At 49.9% G+C, this 25907-nt stretch overlaps 1 protein-coding gene across 4 annotated transcripts in view; it reads right to left on the bottom strand.

Moving 5' to 3' along the window:
- TNPO3 (transportin 3) overlaps nt 1-25907 on the bottom strand; it is a 58700-nt gene that overhangs the window by 1068 nt on the left and 31725 nt on the right. For 2 of the 4 annotated variants that reach the window (XM_087935387.1, XM_087935388.1), the window contains exons 11-22: nt 24911-25050; nt 23201-23392; nt 22498-22589; nt 20400-20476; nt 18957-19017; nt 17023-17163; nt 15180-15296; nt 11083-11177; nt 8930-9095; nt 5483-5650; nt 3794-3906; nt 743-833 (exon numbers count right to left, since the gene is read on the bottom strand). In XM_087935387.1, coding sequence (XP_087791513.1) covers nt 773-833; nt 3794-3906; nt 5483-5650; nt 8930-9095; nt 11083-11177; nt 15180-15296; nt 17023-17163; nt 18957-19017; nt 20400-20476; nt 22498-22589; nt 23201-23392; nt 24911-25050 — 1423 coding nt within the window. In that variant the 3' untranslated portion in view covers nt 743-772. The remainder of the gene's footprint in view (nt 1-742; nt 834-3793; nt 3907-5482; nt 5651-8929; nt 9096-11082; nt 11178-15179; nt 15297-17022; nt 17164-18956; nt 19018-20399; nt 20477-22497; nt 22590-23200; nt 23393-24910; nt 25051-25907) is intronic. The other 2 variants (XM_087935389.1, XM_087935390.1) reach the window with 1 other exon arrangement.

The following is a 25907-nucleotide window of genomic DNA, read 5'->3' as shown; positions in this document are numbered from 1 at the left end:
ATCAGTGCTTGTGAGTATTGGGTTTGCTCCGTTGTATATAAACAGAGTGTCTTGCCCTGTCAATATTGGTGCTTACTTGATTAGGTCCTTGGGGAACTACCAAGTCAGAGAAACCATGACACAAACAGTAAGCCACAGCCTAATCAAGGAACCACCAAGAGGGGAAGAAAAAAGAAACACTGCCGCCAACACTGACAGGACAAGCCGGTTGTATGAAGCAAACCCTCCTCCCTTCTAGCCCTGACGACGTTCCGTAGTTCGGTTGTGAAACGTCTGCAAGGAAACCACCCAGCTCAGAGAGCACCAAGGACCCCAGTCCATCCTTCCTTCCTTCCTTCCTTCCTTTTCCTTTATTCCTTTTCCTTTCTCTTTCTCCTCCTCCTCCTCTCCAAAAACTGCCCCTCCCTTCTAGCCCTGACGACGTTCCGTAGCTGGGTCGTGAAACGTCTGCGAGGAAACCCCCCAGCTCAGAGGGCACCAGCCGCCATTTTCCTCCTCTCCCTCCTGCCTCCTTCCTTCTCTTTCTCCCTCCAAAATGACCAAGCTCAGAGAGCACCAAGCACCCCACCGTGGACTTCAACTCCCAGAATCCTCTAGCCCGCCTGCTTTGTGGGGAACTCTGGGAGTTTGGGAGTCGGCCCGCCCCAAGTTTGGGAAACCCTGATTTTAACGAAAGAGCGACTTTTCTGAGTAGGAAATGCCTTTGGGTGGCACGCCCTCTGGGAGGTGGGGAGCTACTCACCTGGGACAGGCAGAGCGAAAGAGGCCTCAGCTACCGGAAGAGTCTGGTAAAGTCCCTCAACGCCCAGCAAACTTGTTTACACTCCTCAGCGCTGTGGGAGAAAGAAGGCTGGTCAGTTGCTGTGAAAAGGAGGAAAATAAGATTTTAAGATACCAGGGGTCTCCGGGGTCAGGATTCTGGCATGCAGGGAGGAATGGAGAAGGGAGCAAGGGCTTTGGCGGCTATCCCTTTCATGGGAGAGAAGGCGGGGCCCTGATCCCTTCTATGAGGCTTTGCGGCGCCAGGGGGGGGGGGGGGGGGGGGGGGGGGGGGGTGGTGGACGGCATTTACTCCCTTCATAGACTGTTTTTTTGGGAAAAGTCTGATCTCCAGCCGAGGATAATTGGACATTGGGGGCCAAGCTGGAGGCAATAAAGGGAATTTATTCTACTTTGGGGACTTTTGTTATTTTTGTGCCACGCTCCTTTGGGTCATCACAGTAAACACGTCCGGCACTGCCTGGGTGCAGCTGACTCAGAGCCACATCATTCATTGTCACCTCTGACCCTGGTTTTCCCCTCTACCCTCTGGGTGTATCCTAATTCATATCTTCCAATGGGACACATCCATAGCCCAGAGTCCCCAGTCAGGCTCTCTAGTTAGAATTTGGCACGTCAGAAACTTCAGTCACCTAAGTTACTATCTCTGAAAAACTATTTTTTTTTTTCTTTTTAGAGTTGCCATCCACATTCGGCCACTTTTAAGACCTGCAGGCTTCAGCTCCCAGAATTCCCCCAGCCAGCTATGCTGAGGAAGGTAACTAGCTGGGGAATTCTGGGGAGGTCGAAGTCACAAGAAGCAGCTTTTTTTCAGCGCCGTTGTAACTTTGAACGGCCGCTGAACGAACGCGGTTGTAAGTCAAGGACCACCTTTTGCCCCTCCCATAAAGAGGAGCAAAAGGGGAGTGAGGTTTGCAGGAGACAGTTAGTTCGTTTAATTAGTGTGAAGATCTGTTCCTGACTTCTTCTTCGCCAAGTCAATGGCTGCTACAACCTGGCGTTGGAAAGCTATCGGCCTGGCGACTCTCCCAGCCTGACGAAGTTCTAGGACTGTGCAACCTCTTGAAAGGCTGTCGGCCGGGACTTTGCCGGAGAGGAATTCACTGTCAATTAAATAAAAAGGGGTTTTATTCGTGCTGTTGGGGAAGCCGAGGTCAGAACAGACTGGACCTGCCCCGGAAATCTGCCGGGGAGAAAAAAGGAAGGCCACCAGGTGCTGGCATGGGCCTCGTGGGGCGTTGGGAGGCCTGAGAACAAAAAGGCGGCCATCCGGAGGCCGAATGACAGGCGTGGGCTTGCCTGAACTGGTTTGTGTGGGACCAGCAATAACTTCTGAGTGGCACAGCCAGGCTCCAGGACACAACAGGTGCAAGCAGGGTTTGGAAAAACCAGACTAGCAAGTTGGAGGGAGCGCAGGGGGGTCGGGGTGTGTGTGTAGGATGCCAGCAGAGGTTGGCTGAACCCCAGGATCTGCACCCTGACATAGTTTGCCAGGGGACAGAAGATGGCTGTGAAAAAGGGGTCTCCCTTCTTATTTAAGGATTTTAAAAAAATGTATTGATTTTCTGCTCGTTGCATTAACAAACGTTGTGTTGTTGTCTGGGTATTTTAATTTGCTTAGCAATGGAGGTTCCATTCTTACTCTCCACCCCTTTATTTCCAACCACTGGCAAAATAAATTCCATCATCGTCATCTTTAAATGACCTCACAATCCTTCGCGGGGTGGAGGCTGGGCAACTGAATGGAGTTGTTTACTGGCCGGATGCTCTTCCCGTCACCAGGGTGGAGTTTTCTTCAGCAAATATATTCTCACTGTGGCCAGAGAGAGGAAATATCTGCCTCTACCTAGGACTGAACCCACAGCCTCCTGATTATGAGGCGAGAGCGCCACCTCTTAGGCCGCTACAGTATTCGGGTAAAATAAGTTCCCTGTTTGATAATATTCGGTGTCTTCTTTTGGTTTAATTTTTCTTGATTCTTTTGTGTGTTTGTAACCCACTTACAAATAACTCAAGATGGCAAGCACGCACAATGCTCCTTGTGTCTCTTTTCCCCACGCGACGACCCTGTGAGGTGGGATGGGCTAAGAGAGAGAGGCCCAAGGTCCCCGGTTGGCTTTCAGGCCTAAGGCGGGACTAGAACTCCCAGTCTCCTGGTGATTAGCGTAAAGTCACCCAGTCGGCTTTTAAGGCCTCAGGCGGGACTAGAACTCCCAGTCTCCTGGTGATTAGCGTAAAGTCACCCAGTCGGCTTTTAAGGCCTCAGGCGGGACTAGAACTCCCAGTCTCCTAGTGATTGGCGTAAAGTCACCCAGTCGGCTTTTAAGGCCTCAGGCGGGACTAGAACTCCCAGTCTCCTAGTGATTAGCGTAAAGTCACCCAATCGGCTTTCAGGCCTAAGGCGGGACTAGAACTCCCAGTCTCCTAGTGATTGGCATAAAGTCACCCAATCGGCTTTCAGGCCTAAGGCGGGACTAGAACTCCCAGTCTCCTGGTGATTGGCACAAAGTCACCCAGTCGGCTTTTAAGGCCTCAGGTGGGACTGGAAATCCCAGTCTCCTAGTGATTGGCCCAAAGCCACCCAATCGGCTTTAAGGCCTCAGGCGGGACTAGAACTCCCAGTCTCCTAGTGATTGGCCCAAAGCCACCCAATCGGCTTTAAGGCCTCAGGCGGGACTAGAACTCCCAGTCTCCTAGTGATTGGCCCAAAGCCACCCAATTGGCTTTCAGGCCTCAGGCGGGATTAGAACTCCCAATCTCCTAGTGATTGGCCCAAAATTTTACTCAGAAATTTTGATCCCAATTTGTGGCCGTAACTCGAGGACTAGCTGCGTGGTGGCCATGGGATTTATTTTATTCTTTTCCATCCTCCAAAAATCTGTTTTATGTTCACGGAATAATTTTCAGTTGGTGGGGGATTTGGTCCCAGAAGAAGCTTAGCGGCTCCCTGACTGGGATCCGGCGGCTCTCAAGGCTGCCCCCCACCCCGTCCCCAAGCCCCTCCTCCCCTGACCTGGTGACTTGCTTGTGGAAGTCGGTCAGCTGCTTGTGGGTCACCTGAACGGCTCCCCCCGTGGTCTCCTTCGGCAGCCCCTTCAGGGAGTTCTCCAGCCAGCGGCAGAAGGTCTATCGACGGGGGAGGGGAGAGGGGGAGGGGAAGAGAGATGGCAAGACCCTCTGAGTGACCCTGTCTCCCTGCCACCCCACCCCTCTGCCAAAAGGGAGGGGGTGTTGCAAATTGGGGGGGCTCTCCCTCTGGGCCCATCCTGAAGGCTTCCTCTGTCTATTGGCTGCCTGTCCACCTGTCTCCCCCTCCCTCCCTCCATCTACCTGTATATCTGCCTCTCCCTCCTTCTGCCTCTCCCTCCCTCCCTCCCTCCCACCATCCATCCATCTCTTCCATCCATCCATCATTCATAAATCATCTCATTTATACATGCACCCGTCCCTTCATCCGCATGTCTCCATCTATTCATCCATCATTATCTATCGTCTATCTATCCGCCCATCCATCCACCCGCCCGCTCACATATTTACCTATTCCTCCATCCCTCCATCTATCCCTCCTATCTACCTACCATCAACTTACATATTTACTGATTCATCTATTTATCCCTAATCTATCTATTCCTCCACCTATCCATCTATCTACATCATCCATCCATCCATCCATCCATCCATGCCTCTTTCTGTTTCTCTCTCTCTCTCTCTCCCCCCCTACCCATCCACCATCCATCTATCCATCTATATCATCTATCCTCTATCTATCATATTATCTATCCTACCTATCTCTCACCATCTCGCTCTCTCTACCCTATATGGATATAGGATATTATTTATTATCTATCTATCCATCCATCCATCCATCCTGGCTTCTTTCTCTGTTTATCTCTCTCTCTCTCTCTCTAGCTACCTACCTACCCATCCATCCATCCATCCATCCATCTATATCATCTATCCTCTATCTATCATATTATCTATCCTATCTATCTCTCACCATCTCGCTCTCTCTATCCTAGATGGATATGGGATATCTATCTATCTATCTATCTATCTATCTATCTATCTATCTATCTATCTATCTATCTATCTATCTATCTATCTATCATCTCTCCCTGCCTTCCTACCTGCCTGCCTAATTATCCATCTATCTATCTATCTATCTATCTATCTATCTATCTATCTATCTATCTATCTATCTATCTATCTATCTATCTATCTATCTATCTATCTATCTATCTATCCACCTATATATCCTACATTCCATCCACACATCTATCTATCTATCTATCTATCTATCTATCTATCTATCTATCTATCATCTATCTATCTATCCATCCATCCTCTTATGTATCAATCCATCTACCCACTCACCCACCCATCCACATATTTACCTATTCATCTATCCCTCCATCTATCTCTCCTACCTACCTATCCATCAATCTACATATTTACTGACTCATCTATCTATCTCTCATCTATCTATTCCTCCATCTATCTACATCCATCATCCATCCATCATCTCTCTCTCCCTCCCTCATGTGTCTGGGTCTATCTACCCATCCCTCCATCCACCTATCTAGCGGGCTGGTCTAGTCTGGGGGGACGGGGCGGTTCTACTCCCCCACCCGTGAGTTGCTCTTCCTCCGTCCCAGAGGGGCAGTTCACCCGGGGGTCCCCCACGGCGTCCTGCGCCCCTTACCGGCCTGTCGACCTGCATGATCTCCCAGAGCACCTCGGCCACGTCCGGTAGGGTGTAAGGCGGCAGGCAGAAGCAGCTGGTCTGCAACAACTGGCTCACCAACTGCTGGCCCAGTTGGGTCATCACCTGCCCGATGAGCTCCTTGCGGGCCTCAAAGTCGTCCTCGTGCTGCAAAGGAGGCACAACAGAGCGGGCTCAGGCGCTGGCCAACCCCTCTCCTGACCTCTGCCCAGGCGGCAGATTGAAGAGCCTGTTCTGCTGACTCCAGAGCCTCCAGAATCTGACAACAGTGAGGCAGAGGAGCAGCGGGAGCCTGTTCCCAGTATGCTTATGCCAGAAGGCAACAACAGTTCAGACAAAAGGGGCGACTCAGGAATAAGGCTTGGAGGTGACTGGCCTTCCCAGAGACAAAAAGGAGAAGCAAAGGGACAGGAGTCTTTGCAGGAAGCAACTTTGTTCGTTCTGGTTGGTTTAAAATTGTGCTGTTCGGCCTCGCACAGCTAATTGACAATTCAGTCATCATTTCAAGGAAGATAAAGGTGAGTGCTTATCAGATTTATCCCGAAGGACTATGGCAGACTTTTGTGGGGCTATTTACAAACTGTTGGAGACTCATGATGGGCTGTGAATGACTCTAATTCACAGCCGTTGAAATAAAACAAAAGCTTTGGTCAGAACACCTGCTCCTTGTCTAAAAGCTCAGTCAGAACACCAGCAAATAGCCCGAATCCGCCAAGGTGAACTCAGCAAAGCCAAGGCTCAAAATGAAACTTGAGACTTGCAAAAAAGAGTCAAAATTAAGCGAACAGAATCAGCTTCTTTCAACATGTAAAACAACAAGAAAAAGGTCCAAGGAAATTGCCGCGCAAAGAAACCAGTCAAGACGGTCACAAAAGGAGATTGCGTGACCCAGGGACACTGCACTGCGGCTGTCATAAATAGGAGCCGGTTGACCACGGGGAGTGGCAACGGTCATAAGTGTGAAACATGGTCCTGAGCGGTCCCTTTTTTCCAGTGGCCGCCCTAAGTTCGAAAGGTCACTAAACGAACCGTTGTAAATTGAGAACTAACTACTGTACATTCCTAATCTGTTTTTTTTTTTTTAAGGTTTGTCACGCAAGCGACCGCCTGCAGAGGCTCCTGGATCAGGGCTGGAAGGCGAAATTTCTATATTAGGCTAGCTCGATACGCCTGCTTTGCTACAAAACTACGTGGTCGGGCTTAGCTTTGGGGGAGGAAAATAAGAGGGTGGGGAATTCTGCCTACCAGCATCCACCGGTTTTTCGTCTGGCTAGCATCCTGTCAGTGTGTGGGAGAGTTGAGGGCTGTTTGGAAACGGAAAGAGTATTGGCTGTGTGAGCAAGGAGACTGGGCGTGGCTTAGCCCAACTGTTCTGTACTAAAGCTGCTTGGGGCTGTGAAAACCGAAACTCCTCTGCTTGTGTTTTGCCTTTGGAAGATATTTCCTTTTTCAGGTGGGGACGGGGGAGTCGAACTCCTTAGCATCAGAGCGTGTTAATAATAAGAATAATATAGGAAATACTCTAAATGCTCTGATGTTCTGTTCGAAAAATCCTTTCTTAGTGAGCCCTTAGAAGCCAAGAGGAACATAGGTGCCAAATGTCAAGTTTGTAGGCTTTACGATTCTGGAGATTTTGTGATGATGTGTGAGTGCAGAGAAGAGCAACAAAGATGATTAGGGGATTTGGCGATAAAACATATGAAGAACGGCTGCAGGAATTGTGGATGTCTAGTCTAATAAAAAAGACCAGGGGAGACAGGATAGCAGTCTTCCAATATTTGAGGGGGGGGTCTCCCTTTCTCTCTCTTCACTCTTTCTGTCTTTTTCTTCCCCCCTTCTCTCTCTCTCTTTCTTTCTTTCTCTCTCTCTCTCTCTCTCACTCTGTTTTTTTGCTTTCCTCCCCCCCTCTCTTTCTTTCTCTCTCTCTCTCTCTTCACTTTCTGTTTTTTCTTCCTCCATCTCTCCCACCCTCTTCCTTCCTTCCTTCCTTCCTTTCCTTCTTCCTTTCTTTCTTTCTTTCTTTCTCTTCACTTCTCTTTTTCTTTCTCTTTCTCTCTGTCTTTTCCCTCTCTTCTTCCTTCCCTCCCTCCTTTTCTTCTTCTTTCTCACTCTTCCTCTTCCTCCTCCCTCTTTCTTTCTCTTCACTCTTTCTTTCTTCTTTCTCTTCTCTGTTTTTTTCTCCTCTCTCCCTCCTCTCTCTCTCCTTCTCTTCTCTTCCTTTCTTTCTTTCTCTCTTCCTCTTTTTTCTCCTCCCTCCTCCCTCTCCCCCCTCTTCCTCCTTCCTTCCTTCCTTCCTTCCTTCCTTCCTTCCTTCCTTCCTCCTTCTTCCTCTTTCTTCTTTTCTCCTCCTCCCTTTTCTTTCTTCCTCTTTCTTTCTTCTTTCTTTCTTTTTCTTTCTTTCTTTCTCTCTTTCTCTCTCTCTTCCTCTGTTTTTTTCCTCCCTCCCTCCCCCCTTCCTTCCTTCCTTCCTTCCTTCCTTCCGTCCTTTCTCTTACTTTCTTTCTTCTCCTCTTCACTCTTTTTTTCTTCCTTCCTCCTCCCTCTCTCCCTCCCTCCCTCTTTCTTCCTTCCTTCCTTCCTTCCTTCCTTCCTTTCTCTTTCTCTCACTTCACTCTCTCTTTCTTTCTCTTCACTCTTTCTGTCTTTTTCTTCCCTCCTCCCTCCCTCCCTCGCATTTCGCTTTTATATAGACAGGTGAATTTAAAACCAAAATAGTCTGTCACAAAAGCGACCACCTGCGAAGGCTCCTGGATCGGGGCTGAAAGGCGAAAACGGAAGCAGGACGCTCTGTCCCGTCACTGGGCAGACCAGGTTGCCCTGACGGAATAAAACACTTCATCGTACCGTCTCTTTCAAAGACCCCGGAGCACCGGGGAACTAGAGGGAGGGCAGGAAAACACCTGATGTGATTCCCATCTTCAAACGAGAAAAAGAAAGAAAAGAAAAAAGAGGCGGAGGGAGAAATGAATACGGGGAAACTACGGAGGCGGAGCCTGGGCCGTCCGTCAGCCCCTCCGATGGAGAGTCCACAGCCCCCCCCAGGTCTGGAGGTGGCTGAAGAGGAAGAGGAGGAACAGCCGGGTCCAACGCCTGACGCGTGGATGTGCAAAAGGCAGAGAGGAGAGGAGAGCAGTGGAAATCTATAGGCCGGCCCTCGGGACGGAAGAGCCACCGCTGCTAGCGAAGCCCCACTTGAGCTCTGGGGATAAAAGGCAGGGGGAAGAGATGAATAGATGTGGCGGATGACTATCCATCTGCCGGACGGAGGGACGGACGCGTTAGCCTGGGGTGTGAGAGAAACTTTTCGCTGGCGCTCCTAAATAAAGGAATCTTTTGAGTTCACGTCGGAGGGTTTGTGGTGTTTGGGGAGCCGGCTTAGAACAACGGTCTTCCCTCCCCGTCGCACCGTCAGGCTCACACGCCTACCGGACTCACATCGTTGGCCACACCGGTGTGGACGAGGTCGCGTAGGAATTTCATGATGCTGCAGTTGGCGTCCCGGTGATCCAAGGTGGTGGCGGCGATGGCCCACTGCAGGATGGGGAGAATGACCTGGCTACGCAGAAGGGTGAGGGGGCTGCGCTGGATGAACCTGCCACGGGTGGAGGAAGGAAGCGGGGGGTGGGGTGGGGGGGGGAGAAAGGGAGTTAGAACATGTTTCTCAATGCAGCCTTGTGAGTATTTGTGGGGGAGGGGTGTTGCAAATTAAGGGGGGGCTACGAGAAGGCTCAGCGGAATTCCTTCAACTACCTCTGGGCTCAACCCTGAAGCTCCTCCCTTTCTGTCTCTCTGTCTATCTGTCTGTCCCTCCCTCCCTCCTTCCATCTGTCGGTCTATCCTTCCATCTCTCTGGATGTCCCTCCATCTGTCCATCTATCCAGGTCTGACCGTCTGCCCACCCCTCACTCCCATCATACATCCATCTCTTCTATCCATCTATCGTGTATCTCTGTGTCTATCCATCCATCCAAGCACATCTGTCTCTACCTATGTCTTAATGCATCTCTCTATTTCTGTCTCTCTTATCTATCTACAGTATATCTATCTCTATCTATCATCTATGTATTTATCGCTCTATCAATCTATCTATGTATCTATCACTCTATCTCTATCATCTATCTACAGTATATCATCTATGTATCTATCGCTCTATCATTCTATCATCTATGTATCTATCTACAGTATCTGTAATCTATCTAATGTCTCTATTTATCTAATGTCTCTATTTATCTATCTGTCTGTCTACAGTATCTCTAATCAATCTATCTAATCAATCTATCTAATCTATCTATCGTATCTCTAATCTATTGATCTATCTCTATCTATCGTATCTCTAATCTATCAATCTATCTCTATCTATCTACCTACCAACCTACCTATCTCTATCCTCTATCTATCATCCATCTATCTATCTATCTATCTATCTATCTATCTATCTATCTATCTATCTATCCCCCTCAATCTATCTCTCTATCTATCATTTCTCTCTAATCTATGCCTGCCTGCCTGTCTGTCTGCCTGCCTGCCTGCCTGTCTATCTATCTATCTCTATCTCTCTATCTATCTAATGTATCTATCTACCTATCTATCTATCTATCTATAATATTAATTTATCTCTCTCTCTTATCATATCTCTAATCTATCTATCTATCTATCTATCTATCTATCTATCTATCTATCTATCTATCTCTTATCTCTAATTTTATCTCTCTCTGTCTCTATCATATCTCTAATCTATCTATCTATCTATCTATCTATCTATCTATCTATCTATCTATCTATCTATCTATCTATCTTATCTCTAATCTATCTATCTATCTATCTATCTATCTCTCTAATCTATCTATCATATCTCTAATCAATCTATCTATCTATCTATCTATCTATCTATCTATCTATCTATCTTATCGCTAATTTATCTCTCTCTCTATCTATCATATCTCTAATCTATCTATCTATCTTATCTCTAATCTATCTATCGTATCTCTAATCTATCATCTATCTATCATATCTCTAATTTATCTCTCTCTCTCTCTCATATCTCTAATCTATCTATCTATCTATCTACAGTATCTCTAATCTATCTATCTATCCTATCTATCTATCTATTGCATCTCTAATCTATCGATCTATCTCTATCTATCGTATCTCTAATCTATCTATCTATCTATCCATCTATCTATCTATCGAATCTTTATCTATCTATCTGGTCTCTCTCTCATCTATTTAGCCTTCTATCCCTCTAGCTATCCAGCTATCTCTCTGCCTATCTACCTCCCTGTCTCTCTGCTCACCACCCATTCATCCTTCCCTCCCTCCCTCTCTTCTATTTATCCATCTACCATTCATGTATCACCCACCCTTTATCATCCGTCTTTATATCTGTCCATCCATCCATCCACCTCTGTCTCTCTCCGTTCCTCTTTTTCTACCCCTCTCTCTTTATCTGCCGCTATCATCCCTCCCTGCCAAGGGACTTTCTCAAAGGGCTTCCGCTGCTCTGCTCCTTCCATCTTAGGTTCAACGAAGTTTGCGCTACCCAACATCCAAACCACGAAAACGGCCCAGGTGGGGGGTACCTTGTGGCCAGCCGGAAGAGGTCATCCACCGTGTCCGGGTGGTTCTGGAGGCCGTTGGGTTGTTCAAGCAGCCGGAAAGTGGGGACACACAGCGCCTGGGACGAAGCGACAAAGAGGTTCTCTCACTGAGCATCCAGCACCCCCAAAGATGCCCCTCTGGCCCTTTCCAACTCTATGGTTGGGCTCACACTGAAGGCCAGGAGAGGCTGAAACGGGCTCAGGTGGTGGAATGCGTGGTATTCATGGGCATCCTGCCTTTATCATGTCAACAAACAACGCGCGGCAGTGAGCATTCCCAATATGGCTTCCAATTTCCCCCACAACAACCACCTTGTGAGGTGGGCTGGGCTGTGAGAGAGGGAGTGGCCAAAGGTCAGCCAGCTGTCTTTCATGGCTAAAGTGGGACTAGAACTCCCCGTCTCCTGGTGACTGGCCCAAAGTCACCCGGCTATTTTACAAGCTTAAAGTGGGACTAGAGCTCCCCGTCTCCTGGTGACTGGCCCAAAGTCACCCGGCTATTTTACAAGCTTAAAGTGGGACTAGAACTCCCCGTCTCCTGGCCACTGGCCCAAAGTCACCCAGCTGACTTTCAAGCTTAACGTGGGACTAGAACTCCCCGTCTCCTGGTGACTGGCCCAAAGTCACCCAGCTATTTTACAAGCTTAACGTGGGACTAGAATTCCCCGTCTCCTGGCCACTGGCCCAAAGTCACCCAGCTGACTTTCAAGGTTAAAGTGGGACTAGAACTCCCCGTCTCCTGGTCACTGGCCCAAAGTCACCCAGCTATTTTACAAGCTTAAAGTGGGACTAGAACTCCCCGTCTCCTGGTCACTGGCCCAAAGTCACCCAGCTATTTTACAAGCTTAAAGTGGGACTAGAACTCCCCGTCTCCTGGTCACTGGCCCAAAGTCATCCAGCTATATTACAAGCTTAAAGTGGGACTAGAACTCCCCGTCTCCTGGTCACTGGCCCAAAGTCACCCGGCTATTTTACAAGCTTAAAGTGGGACTAGAACTCCCCATCTCCTGGTCACTGGCCCAAAGTCACCCGGCTATTTTACAAGCTTAAAGTGGGACTAGAGCTCCCCGTCTCCTGGTGACTGGCCCCAAGTCACCCAGCTATTTTACAAGCTTAAAGTGGGACTAGAACTCCCCGTCTCCTGGCCACTGGCCAAAGTCACCCAGCTGACTTTCAAGCAACGTGGGACTAGAACTCCCCGTCTCCTGGTGACTGGCCCAAAGTCACCCAGCTATTTTACAAGCTTAACGTGGGACTGGGTCTCTGGCCACTGGCCCAAGGTCACCCAGCTGACTTTCAAGGTTAAAGTGGGACTAGAACTCCCCGTCTCCTGGTGACTGGCCCAAAGTCACCCAGCTATTTTACAAGCTTAAAGTGGGACTAGAATTCCCCGTCTCCTGGCCACTGGCCCAAAGTCACCCAGCTGACTTTCAAGGTTAAAGTGGGACTAGAACTCCCGTCTCCTGGTCACTGGCCCAAAGTCACCCAGCTATTTTACAAGCTTAACATGGGACTAGAACTCCCCGTCTCCTGGTCACTGGCCCAAAGTCACCCAGCTATTTTACAAGCTTAAAGTGGGACTAGAACTCCCCGTCTCCTGGTGACTGGCCCAAAGTCACCCAGCTATTTTACAAGCTTAACGTGGGACTAGAATTCCCCATCTCCTGGCCACTGGCCCAAGGTCACCCAGCTGACTTTCAAGGTTAAAGTGGGACTAGAACTCCCCGTCTCCTGGTCACTGGCCCAAAGTCACCCAGCTATTTTACAAGCTTAAAGTGGGACTAGAATTCCCTGTCTCCTGGCCACTGGCCCAAAGTCACCCAGCTATTTTACAAGCTTAAAGTGGGACTAGAATTCCCCGTCTCCTGGCCACTGGCCCAAGTCACCCAGCTGACTTTCAAGCTTAACGTGGGACTAGAACTCCCCGTCTCCTGGTGACTGGCCCAAAGTCACCCAGCTATTTTACAAGCTTAACGTGGGACTAGAACTCCCCGTCTCCTGGTCACTGGCCCAAAGTCATCCAGCTATATTACAAGCTTAAATGGGACTAGAACTCCCCGTCTCCTGGTCACTGGCCCAAAGTCACCCGGCTATTTTACAAGCTTAAAGTGGGACTAGAACTCCCCATCTCCTGGTCACTGGCCCAAAGTCACCCGCTATTTTACAAGCTTAACATGGGACTAGAACTCCCCGTCTTGTGGTGACTGGCCCCAAGTCACCCAGCTATATTACAAGCTTAACGTGGGACTAGAACTCCCCGTCTCCTGGTCACTGGCCCAAAGTCACCCAGCTATTTTACAAGCTTAACATGGGACTAGAACTCCCTGTCTCCTGGTCACTGGCCCAAAGTCACCCAGCTATTTTACAAGCTTAACGTGGGACTAGAACTCCCTGTCTCCTGGTCACTGGCCCAAAGTCACCCAGCTATTTTACAAGCTTAAAGTGGGACTAGAACTCCCCGTCTCCTGGTGACTGGCCCAAAGTCACCCAGCTATTTACAAGCTTAAAGTGGGACTAGAACTCCCTGGCACTGCAGTCTCCAGCTGACTTTAGGTAAGTGACAGAACTCCCGTCTCTGGTCACTGGCCCAAAGTCACCCAGCTATTTTACAAGCTTAAAGTGGGACTAGAACTCCCCGTCTCCTGGTCACTGGCCCAAAGTCACCCAGCTATTTTACAAGCTTAAAGTGGGACTAGAACTCCCCGTCTCCTGGTGACTGGCCCAAAGTCACCCAGCTATTTTACAAGCTTAACGTGGGACTAGAATTCCCCATCTCCTGGCCACTGGCCCAAGGTCACCCAGCTGACTTTCAAGGTTAAAGTGGGACTAGAACTCCCGTCTCCTGGTCACTGGCCCAAAGTCACCCAGCTATTTTACAAGCTTAAAGTGGGACTAGAATTCCCCGTCTCCTGGCCACTGGCCCAAAGTCACCCAGCTGACTTTCAAGCTTAACATGGGACTAGAACTCCCCGTCTCCTGGTGACTGGCCCAAAGTCACCCAGCTATTTTACAAGCTTAACGTGGGACTAGAATTCCCCATCTCCTGGCCACTGGCCCAAGGTCACCCAGCTGACTTTCAAGGTTAAAGTGGGACTAGAACTCCCCGTCTCCTGGTCACTGGCCCAAAGTCACCCAGCTATTTTACAAGCTTAAAGTGGGACTAGAATTCCCCGTCTCCTGGCCACTGGCCCAAGGTCACCCAGCTGACTTTCAAGCTTAACGTGGGACTAGAACTCCCCGTCTCCTGGTGACTGGCCCAAAGTCACCCAGCTATTTTACAAGCTTAACGTGGGACTAGAATTCCCATCTCCTGGCCACTGGCCCAAGGTCACCCAGCTGATTTTACAAGCTTAAAGTGGGACTAGAACTCCCCGTCTCCTGGTCACTGGCCCAAAGTCACCCAGCTATTTTACAAGCTTAACGTGGGACTAGAACTCCCCGTCTCCTGGTCACTGGCCCAAGGTCACCCAGCTGACTTTCAAGGTTAAAGTGGGACTAGAACTCCCGTCTCCTGGTCACTGGCCCAAAGTCACCCAGCTATTTTACAAGCTTAACGTGGGACTAGAACTCCCCGTCTCCTGGTCACTGGCCCAAAGTCACCCAACTGGCTTTCGTGCCTAAGGCAGAACTAGAACTTATCGTCTCCCTCTTTCTAGCCCGGTGCTTTAACCACTAGACCAATCTGGCCGCCTGGGCAATCGGATGGGTTTATGGCTGTGAAAAGCAAGCAACAGTAAGCTTCCCCTGAATTCACCAGGCCGCTAACCAGCCTGAACTGACTTTATTTGAACAGGAGAGGAACTGGAAGGGACCTTGGAGATCTTCTAGTCCAGCCCCCTCCTCGAACAGCAGAACCGGAACAATCTCAGACGGGCGACAGGTGTCCGGTCTCTTCTTCAAAACCTCCAGGGATGGAGCACCCCCCTCCCCCCAATTTCTGAAGCCCCACCACCGCGACCCCCGAGCTCAGTGAACGGGGCCCTCCTCCAACCGGTGGAGGGATGGATCGGGGACCGAGGACACCTGGCCCAGGGAGGGGGTCCTGCCCGGTCTCCGGTACCACCTACCTACCTACTTACCTGCAGCATGTCGAGCAACCCCTGCCTGCAGCCTTCTTCCATGCCGTACTCGTCCACGAGGATGCTGCCCAGGTAGAGGAAACAGGAGTGCTGGTGTTCCTGGTAGACGTTCACCATCTGCCAAGGAGAGCAGCCAGAGTCTCAAGGGAGGGAGGGACCCACCGGGAAAGCCAGCGAACGAAAGGGGGAGGCGAACGAGGGGGGCCCCCCTGCAACGGGAGTGGGGACGAGGCTCCGGGCCTCACAGGGGCTCAGCAGCTGACGGAGCTGGCAGCCGAGTGGGACAGGAGTCAGGAGGTTGCGGGGGAACCTAGGCCGGGTCTGGAGGCTGAGGAAGGGCCGGAGGAGGGAGGAAGAGGAAGGGGAAGAGGAAGGGGAAGGAAAGGAAAGAAGGGAAGGAAGGGAAGGGAAGGAATGGTAGGGAAGGGAAGGGAAGGGATGTTGTAATGACGAGGCAGTCGAGGTGTTTGATCATGATCAACTGAATCATGACCATCTTTATTGGAGTCTAGTCTTGCATTTATACACATTTTTAGTAATCCTCCAACATTGGTTAACTTTGGTTACTGCTTAACTTTCATTACTGTTTAGCATAATAGTAATTAACACAATTAATTATCTCTAGTTAAAGTCTAACCTATGTTTGCTTCCTCTCTCTAATCCTCCTTTAGATTGGTGACTTCGTTTGCCTGAGTTGTATCTGCTTGTAAACATTCCCTATCTGAGGTTTGCCCTCCGAGATTGGAACATTCCTGCAATTACAACTGTACAAGGGGAAGGGAAGGGAAGAAAAAGAAAGAAGGGAAGAGAAGGGAAGGAAAAGAAAAGAAAAGAAAGAAAAGAAAAGAAAAGAAAAGAAAAGAAAGAAAGGAAAGGAAAGGAAAGGAAAGGAAAGGAAAGGAAAGGAAAGGAAAGGAAAGGAAAGAAGGGAAGGGAAGGGAAGGGAAGGGAAGGGAAGGAAAGGAAAGGAAAGGAAAGGAAAGGAAAGGAAAGGAAAGAAGGAAAGGAAAGGAAAGGAAAGGAAAGAAAAGGAAAGAAAGGAAAGAAGGGAAGGGAAGAAAAGGAAAGGAAAGGAAAGGAAAGGAAAGGAAAGAAGGAAGGGAAGGGAAGGGAAGGGAAGGGAAGAAAAGAGGAAAGGAAAGGAAAGGAAAGGAAAGGAAAGGAAAGGAAAGGAAAGGAAAGGAAAGGAAAGGAAAGGAAAAGAAAGGAAAGGAAAGGAAAGGAAAGGAAAGGAAAGGAAAGGAGGGAAGGGAAGAAGGGAAGGGAAGGATGGAAGGGCCATGGTCGTAGGGCAGTGGTTAGAATGCAGCATATGGCAGGTTAACTCACTGCCTATAGCCAGGAGTTCGATCCTGACCGGTTCAAGGTTGACTCAGCCTTCCGTCCTTCCAAGGTCGGTAAAATGAGGACCCAGATCATCGGGAGGGACAAGAGGCTGACTCCGTAAACTGCTTCAAGCGGTATATATAAGTCTAAGGGCTGCTGCTATCCTCCCTTGAATGATTCTATCGGAGTATTGTTTCTTTGATATCAGTGCAATTCTTGTCCCGTGTCACCCTCCCTGCCCAGGGCGTAAGGAAAACTATTTCCCACGGAACCGGTCCCCGGTGGCCCCAAAGATTAGGGACCGCGGCCTTAAGGGTTGCAGAGAGCTCTCCATGGTGGAGGAGAACTTAGTAAAACGGGAGTCCTGCAGAAGCGGACTACACACCAGGATCGATCGAGTCACTGGTAGAGCAAAATTCGGAATATTTAATTTAAAACAAAACCCGTCTTAGGGAATAATTCAATAATTGATCGGCAGGAGGAGGTGGCTGGGTGGCTGGGCGGGGGAAAATCTCACCTGAGTGACCAGCGGTTGCAAGAGGGCTGCCGAGCCCTTGCCGACGCAGCGGACGGCAAAACGCAGGCACCGGCAGCAGCGTTCCACAATGCGGTTGTCGGCCCGGTGTTTGTTCAGCGTTTCTGACAGCACCGGCCAAATCTGGAGAAGACCACGAGGAACGTCAACGGCCGGGGAAGAGCGTCCAACTTTGAAGGCTTGCGGACTTCCACTCCCAGAATCATCCCGCCCCCCGGGGAAGCATCCTTTAAGGCGGGTGGACTTCCACGCCCAGAACTCCCTACCCGGGGTCAACTCATACAATATTTCTAGGGCCTTTGGGAAGTTGGTGGCGGAAAGGGAGGAGGGGGCGGCGGTGCAGCGGCTTGGAAACCGAAAGTGCATTCCATCGATGTTTCCAAAGATAGTAACTGGGCGACTGAAGTTTCTGCCGTGCAAAATTCTCACTGGACAGCCTGATTGGTGACTCTGGGCTAGGGAGGTGTCCCATTGGAGGATAAGAATTACGATATACATCCAGGCGGTGAGGGGGGAAGACCAGGGTCAAGGGTGACAATGAATGACGTCTCTCAGAGTCTAGGCTACACCCAGGCAGTGCCGGATGTCTCACTCCCAATAAATCCTTTGGAAGTTTTGGAAGTTTGGCTCAAGACTTATGATTTAAGGGTGGGGGGGTGGAGGGGGAACTGCCGGAATCCCGACATAAAATATTTCTATGGCTGTTTTAGAGTTGCCAACAGAAAGGGAGGTGGAAGGAAAGGGGTTTGAAAGAGCAGTGAGGCAGCTTGGAAATCGAAAGCGCTTTCCATGCGTAGTTTTTCGGAGATACGAACTAGGCGGCTGAAGTTTCTGCGCTGCAAAAAACTAACTAGAAACCCTGATCGATGACTCTGGGCTAGGGATGTGTCCCATTGGAGGATATGAATTACGATACACACCCAGGGGGTGAGGGGGGAAACTGGGGTCAAAGGTTACAACGAATGATGTGTCTCGGAGTCGGGTAACTGTTACCCCAATTAAATCCTGAGTCTTGAGACGAACTTCCAAAACTTCAAAAGGATTTATTGGGAGTTAACACGCCGGCACTGCCTGGGTGTAGCCGACTCTGAGACGCGTCATTCGTTGTCACCCTTGACCCTGGTTTTCCTCCATCCCCCTGGGTGTATCGTAATCCATATCCTCCAATGGGACATCTCCATAGCCCAGAGTTATCCATCAGGCTCTCTCCAGTTTAGAATTTTGCATGGCAGAAACTTCGGTCACCTTATAACTATCTTTTGAAAACATTTATGGAATTCACTTTCGGTTTGCAAGCCGCCGCACTGCTAACCCCCGCCTCCCGTTCTGTTGGCTTAAAAAGACCGCAGAAATATTTTATCGGTTGACCTCCAGCACGTTTTAAGATGGGGTGGACTCCAACTCCCAGAAATTCCCTATTTCATCCAGAGAGGACCAGGAGTGTTGAGGTGGGGGGCGGGGGATTCTGGGAGTTGGAAGTCCACAAAATTGGCGAGGTTGGAGATTCCCCGCCGTGAACGACGGACGGAAACCAACCTTCCAAGGCCGGACCGGGCGCTTTTATAATTTTCCCAAGATGGAAAACGAAAAACTGGGACTGTTGTGGAGGGAATGAACCAAGAGGGTTGTGAAGGTGCGTAGACACACACACACAGTCACACACAAATTGAACACAAAAATAACAGTCACTTCCAAAATAAAAAGCGATCCAGGCAGCCTAGAATGGGCCAGCTATGGCCTGGGGGGCTATAAAATGTCCAGGTTTGCTCTTATACAACCCGTGGGGGACTTTCTCTGCAACCTGGAGCCCTTCGGTGTTGGACTCCCAACCCCCCACCCCACCCCCAAAAAAAACCCACCTCAACACTTCTGGGTTTCCAGGAGCGAGGGTGGGACCCGAGGCCCTGCCTGCTTACCTCTTGGATGACTTTTTGACAGGGGTGCGTCTGTCCGTTTTCTACGATGGGGTTGGTGTGCCTGGAAGGGAAAAAGGAAAATGAAAAAGGGGGAAGGGGACGCTCCGGGACGGAAAGCCGGTTTCAACCAGGCAGGGACTTGGGGGGGGGGGGGGGGGACACCCCTGGGTGCTCTCTGAGCTGGGTGGTTTCCTTGCAGACGTTTCGGGACCCAACTAGGGAACAGCATCAGTGCTAGAAGGGAGTCGGGTTTGTGGAGAGGAGGAGGAGGAGGAGGAGGAGGGAGGGGAGGGAGGGAGGGAGGAGGTGGAGGAGGAGGAAGAGGAGGAGGGGAGGGAGGGAGGGGAGGAGGAGGAGGAGGAAGAGAGGAGGAGGAGGGAGGAGGAGGAAGAGGAAGAGGAAGAGGAGGAGGAAGAGGAGGAGGAAGAGGAGGAGGAGGAAGAGGGTGGCCTCTGAACTTGATTGCTTTCTTGCAGGCGTTTCACGACCCAACTAGGGAACGGCATCAGTGCTAGAAGGGAATCGGGTTTGTGGAGAGGAGGGGAAGGAGGAGGGGGAGGAAGAGGAGGGGGAGGAGGAGGAAGACTGTGGGGTCCTTGGTGGCCTCTGAGCTTGACTGCTTTCTTGCAGACGTTTCACGACCCAACTAGGCGACACCATCAGGGGCAGAACGGAGTGGGCTTGGCTCTCTGCTGATGTACAAGTGGTTTACCCTCTCATCAGCATCTTCTTGGGCTGCTGTTCACCGCTAGCTTCGCCGTTGGAATGAGTGATTCCTTGAATCGAGCACTAAGCAATGCCCCACTCAAGGGAAGCTAACTTCTAAAACCGGGATAATTTCTAAAACATACTTTCTAAAAACCGGGACGGTCTCCTTAGGGCAGCGATGGGGAACCTTCAGGTTGTGGTGTGCCAAAAGCGCAGGCGTGCCACCACCCACCATGCAACGCACCTCCCCTGCGCGTGCAACACCCCACCCCCTTACCTTCACTGCGCATTCATGCGCCTCCCAGCTGATTTTCGGCCCGTTGGAGGCCATTTTCTCCCTCCTGGGGGCTCGAGGGAAGCCTCTGCAGCCTTGGGAGGCTGAAAAAAAGGCTTTCTGGAAATACCGGAAGTGCTGAAACGGGCCCGTTTTTCGGCCTCCAAAGGCTGCGGAGGCTTCCCTCAAACCTCCGGAAGGGTGAAAATGGCCTCCAACGGGCCGAAAATCAGCTGGGAGGTGCACGCATGCGCAGTGCAGGTAAGTTTGGCCGGGGCTCACGTGCCCGCACAAATGGCTCTGCACGCCAGCTTGTGGCACGCGTGCCATAGGTTCACCATCACGGCCTTAGGGCAAACCGTTGAAGACACGCTGCCATTAAGACACGGAGGGGGAGGCGTCAAAGAAACTATTGCCCTGGCATTCGGACACCCCACCTCATCCCAACTCCAGGTGCTTACCTAAATATGACAGCGAGGCGGTCCAGGGGCACGGTGGGGTCAGAGGAGAGGCCGTTGCTCGGCTCCTGAGATAGCAGCTGAAGAAGAGAGGGGCAGACACGCAGGGCCATCCCAGGTGGGGAAAAAGGTTTATTTTATTTCAGTCACTTTTTAAATGTTGTTCAAAATACATACATTCAATTCATCTTCCATTTAATGGCGCGCCGTCTGGATACAAAAATCTTGTGCCGTGACAGTTAAATTTGACAACCGTATTCATTATTTTAATATGAATTCTCTATTCTTATCTTGTTCTTGTCATACTGGTATACAGATTATTTCTATTATTTGCACATTGGTCTTCTTAACGTATTCACTTCTAGTAACATATTTTTTTTTAGTATTTTTCCCGGGCCTAACAATTATTTCTAGCTTTCGTATTTTTTTTTCTCTAGCCATTGATAAAATAGTTCCCATATCTGATAATATTCAGCCTGTTCCTTCTTTTCAACTGCAAGTGTTAATCTGTTCATTTCTGCACATTCTAATAATCACATTCTCTTCTGTTGGAATCTTTTCATTTTTTTTCCAATTTTTGGTGCAAATACAATTCTAGCTGCGGTCACTCCCTGGAAAGGAAAGTTTATTTATTTCAGACGTTTATTAACCCGCCTCGATCTCTAACTGCAAATATCCAAATCCCAAAGATTCCAAATCATTCCAAATATCCAAATTCAGTCCTGGTGTATATGTTAGCTCTTGATCCATCCTATCCTTCCAAAGACTTCAGCAACAGAGTGGTCAATGTCTGGAATCCTCTACCTGACTCTGTGGTTTCTTTCCCGAACCCCAAAAACTTTTAACCTTAGACTATCTACTATGGACCTCACCCCTTTCCTAAGAGGTCTGTAGGGGTCGTGCATAAGCGCACCAACGTGCCTACCGTCCCTCTCCTATTGTTTCTTTTTATTTTTCTTATAAGAATCTATCTCATGTATTCAAAACTACGTTTATTCTTATACCTGTATCTTGTAAGCAAACGACAAATCAAATAAACACTAAATACTAAAAGAGATAACTTGGAAGGATGTCTACTACAACACCTATAATTCCCAGCTCCATGGGTCCCAAACGGCAGTCGGAGAAGTGGAGTTTATTTCATGCCCTGCCTTTAGTATTTTTATGAGGCAAAGATGTCTAATACCCCTTTCTCCTATTTTCCCTACAATCCCTTAGGGTTAGACTGAAAGAGAGGAAAAGGCCCAGCCAGTTTTCATGGCTAAGGCAGGACTAGAACTCACCATCTCCTGGTGACTGACTCAAAATTACCCAGCCAGCTTTCATGGCTGAGGCAGGACTAGAACTCACCATCTCCTGGTGACTGACTCAAAATTACCCAGCCAGCTTTCATGGCTAAGGCAGGACTAGAACTCACCATCTCCTGGTGACTGACTCAAAATTACCCAGCCAGCTTTCATGGCTGAGGCAGGACTAGAACTCACCGTCTCCTGGTGACTGACTCAAAATTACCCAGCCAGCTTTCATGGCTAAGGCAGGACTAGAACTCACCATCTCCTGGTGACTGACTCAAAATTACCCAGCCAGCTTTCATGGCTAAGGCAGGACTAGAACTCACCGTCTCCTGGTGATTGGCTCAAAATTACCCAGCCAGCTTTCATGGCTAAGGCAGGACTAGAACTCACCGTCTCCTGGTGATTGGCCCAAAGTCACCCAGCCAACTTTCCTGCTTAAGGCAGGACTAGAACTCCCTGTCTCCTGGTCATTGACCAATAGTCATCCCACTGGCTTACGTTCCTTAGGCGGAACTAGAACTCCTTGTCTCCTGGTGATTGTCTGAAAGTCACCCAGCCGGCTTTCATGGCTAAGGCAGAACTAGAACTCACCGTCTCCCAGTTTTCTAACCCTGGTGCCTTGAGCACACTTCCCTCAAAGGACTTTTTCCAAAGCTTGTCGCCTCCCCGAAGACAACAAGAACGGGTAGGTGCCCAAGAGGTAGGTGCTCTATAGCTCCCAGGTCTCCCAGCTCCTTGGCAGATAAATCGTTTTCCTATCCTAGCCAACCTTCAAAAGAGCCGGAGGGCGCCTCCCGTCCACTCACCTTTTTCAGGGCCATCACCTGAACGGCACAAAGTTCACTGAGGCAGGCCGAGATCTTCTCCAGCGGGAGCCTGGCAAGCACCAACGCCGTCCCTGCCCAACGAGAGGATGGACAGGCGTCCATCAAACGGTTCCGACCCATCTCCCCAAACGTGAAAAAAAAAAAAACCCCTCTGTGTTTAAATCAATGATTCCTTCTCTCACCCCAGGCTGACCAGGAGATGATCTATCACACCTATTCATCTCTGTCCCCTGCCTTTTATCCCCAGAGCTCAGGTGGGGCTTTGCTAGCAGCGATGGGTCTTCCGTCCCGAGGGCCGGCTCATAGATTTCCACTGCTCTCCTCTCCTCTCTGCTTTTTGCACATCCACGCGTCAGGCACTGTACCCGTCTGTTCCTCCTCTTCCACATCAGCCACTGCCAGACTCAGGGGCTGTTGGCTCTCCCTCTCTCTCCCTCCCTCTCTCTGGTAGCTCCCATTCCCTCTTTCCCCCTGGAGCTGCCAGGATGCCCCGATGTCGACCCTGACTCCCGCTCGCCCGCCTCTGCCTCCTCTTATTCAGCCGTTGGAGGGGCTGGCAGCCGACAGGCCCTATCACCAGCCAGTCGGGGCAGCAATATTACGGGCTTTGCCACCCAAAGTTCTCCCCACCTGAGGTAGGTGAGACCCGGCCTGGGGCTGGAAGGAAAGAGGGAGGCCGCACCTTTCAAGAGTCCGACCGCTGCTTCAGGCGAGAGCATGAAGGAGTCCAGGGAGCGGGCGATTTCCAGCAGTCCAGTGAAGTGCTGGGCCATGTGGTCCCGGCACACCGAGCAAATGTTGTGGATGGCTTTGGCGGCGATGGAGGCGAGGGCTTTCTCGCACAAGCCCTTCATCAGGTAGCCCAGGACCGGATCTGTGGGCGGAGGAGGGGAGGGGGAGAGGGGGAGCTGGATGGGGGGGGGCGCACGGGAGGGGCTTCTCCCACGCCAGCGTCTTCTTCGTTGGGATGTTTTCCCAGCCGTTCGTCCTTTCGTCATCCTTCCAATCCTTCCTTCCATCCAACCAGCTTTTCTTCCTTCCATTCTTCCATCCATCTTTCCATCCATTAATTCATCTTTCCTTCCTTCCATTCTTCCATTGTTCTGCATTTCTTTCCTTCCATCCTTCCTTCCTCCCACCCATTCATCCTTTCATCCTTCTATTCTTCCATCCATCCTCCCTGTATCCTTCCATCCATTATCCATCCACCAGCTTTTCTTCCTTCCATTCTTCCATCCATCTTTCCATCCATTAATTCATCTTTCCTTCCTTCCTTCCTTCCTTCCTTCCTTCCTTCCTTCCTTCCTTCCTTCCTTCCATTGTTCTGTATTTCTTTCTTTCCATTCTTCCTTCCTTCCACCCACCCATTCATCCTTTCATCCTTCTATTCTTCCATCTATCCTCCCCGTATCCTTCCTTCCATTATCCATCTATCCAGCTTTTCTTCTTTCCATCCATCCATCTTTTCGTTCTATTCTTCCATCGATCCTACCTTCTATCCTTCTTCCACCCATTCCTTTCATCATCCATCTTTTCTTTCCATTTTTCCATCTATCCATCCATCCATCCTCCTTATAGCCTTCCTTCCATCATCCATACATCTTTTATCTTTGCTTCCTTCCTTCCATCCATCTTTTCCTTCTATTCTTCCATCCATCCATCCATCCTCCTTGTAACCTTCCTTCCATCATACATGCATCTTTTATCTTTCCTTCCTTCCATCTTTTCCTTCTATTCTTCCATCCAACTATCCTCCTTGTCACCTTCCTTCCATCATACATGCATCTTTTATCTTTCCTTCCTTCCATCTTTTCCTTCCATTCTTCCATCCATCCTCCTTGTCACCTTCCTTCCATCATACATGCATCTTTTATCTTTCCTTCCTTCCTTCCTTCCTTCCATCCATCTTTTCCTTCTATTCTCCCATCCATCTATCCTCGTCACCTTCCTTCCATCATACATGCATCTTTTATCTTTCCTTCCTTCCTTCCATCCATCTTTTCCTTCTATTCTTCCATCCACCCATCCTCCTTGTCACCTTCCTTCCATCATACATGCATCTTTTATCTTTCCTTCCTTCCTTCCTTCCTTCCTTCCTTCCTTCCTTCCTTCCTTCCTTCCTTCCTTCCATCTTTTCCTTCCACTCTTCCATCCATCCATCCATCCATCCTTCCTTCCTTCCTTTCCTCCCTCCCTGCCTCTACTCCCCACCCATTAACCCATAGAGGTCCAGTCTGAAAGGGGAAGCTCCCACTGAGGGGGCTCACATGACCAGCCAAGGTAAAGGAATAACTCCCTCATCCAAAGTGCTGCCTTGGGCTCTCGTCTCCAGGGAAGGACTCACAGCCTCCCCCAACTACCCCCCCACCCCACGCCTGGCCCTTCCACTCACCCAGGAAATGGGGGTTCCTGTCCACCACTTCGCTCATCTCCCCCACCAGCTCGATGCTGGTGTAGCGCACGGCCGTGTGAACGGCTTCGGGAAGGCGCACCACTCCGTCCAGCACTTCCACCAGGGTGGGATTGTTCTCTCTGCAGCAGGGGGCACGGAGGAAGCAAATAAATTCTGACCCCTCAAAAACAAACACCACCTCGTGAACCACAGGGACCCCCCAGCGTCAGGATTCCGTCAGCGGCCCCAATTAAATCGCGAGCCTCAATCCAAGCTTCAAAAACTTCGAACGATTTAATAGGAGCGAACATGTCGCCATGACCCGTTTGGAGCCGACTCGGAGACGCGTGATTCACTGTCACCTATGACCCTGTTTGTCCCCCACCCTCAACCTTCTGGGTGTGTCATCAATCATATTCTCCAACCCGAAACGCCTTCATAGCTGAGAGTCATCAATCGCGTTTTCAAATTGGAGATTTTTCCGGGCAGAAATTCTAGTAGCTTAGTTATAATCTTGGCAAGATATGAATGGAATGCACTTTTGGTTTCCAAACTGCTACGCGGCTCTTTTAAGTCTCTCTCCTGGAGTTGTTCGTGGCAGCTCTGAAACAAGCTTAAAAATGTTTTATGGGTTGACACCCAGCTTGTTCCTGGGGTCTCCAACGATTTAGGGCACCGGTCGCCAACCCGTGGGCCAGGGACCGCTTGGTGGTCTGCGAGAAAATGTTGGTGGTCCATAGAGAAACGTCCCACCCGAAGCGATTAATCCAGGCTACGCGGGAACATAAGGCTGTGCCACCCCGCATGGCCCGCGGGAACACAAGGCTTGTGTCACCTGCATTGTGAACATGAGGTAGTGAGGGGAGGGGAGAAAGGCGGGGGACTTGCCCCACGCGCCTGGCCTGGCCACCGGGCTCCTCCTTTCTACTTCTTTCTTCTTCTGCTTTTGGCTGCATGCAGAAAGCAGCCAAAGTCTTTCTTTCTCTCCCCAAACTCC

This window comes from Pseudonaja textilis, chromosome 5 (genome assembly GCF_049901715.1).
Source record: "Pseudonaja textilis isolate UNSWEBS1 chromosome 5, rPseTex1.2, whole genome shotgun sequence".
NCBI lineage: Eukaryota > Metazoa > Chordata > Lepidosauria > Squamata > Elapidae > Pseudonaja > Pseudonaja textilis.
This window is presented reverse-complemented; position numbering and strand designations above follow the sequence as displayed.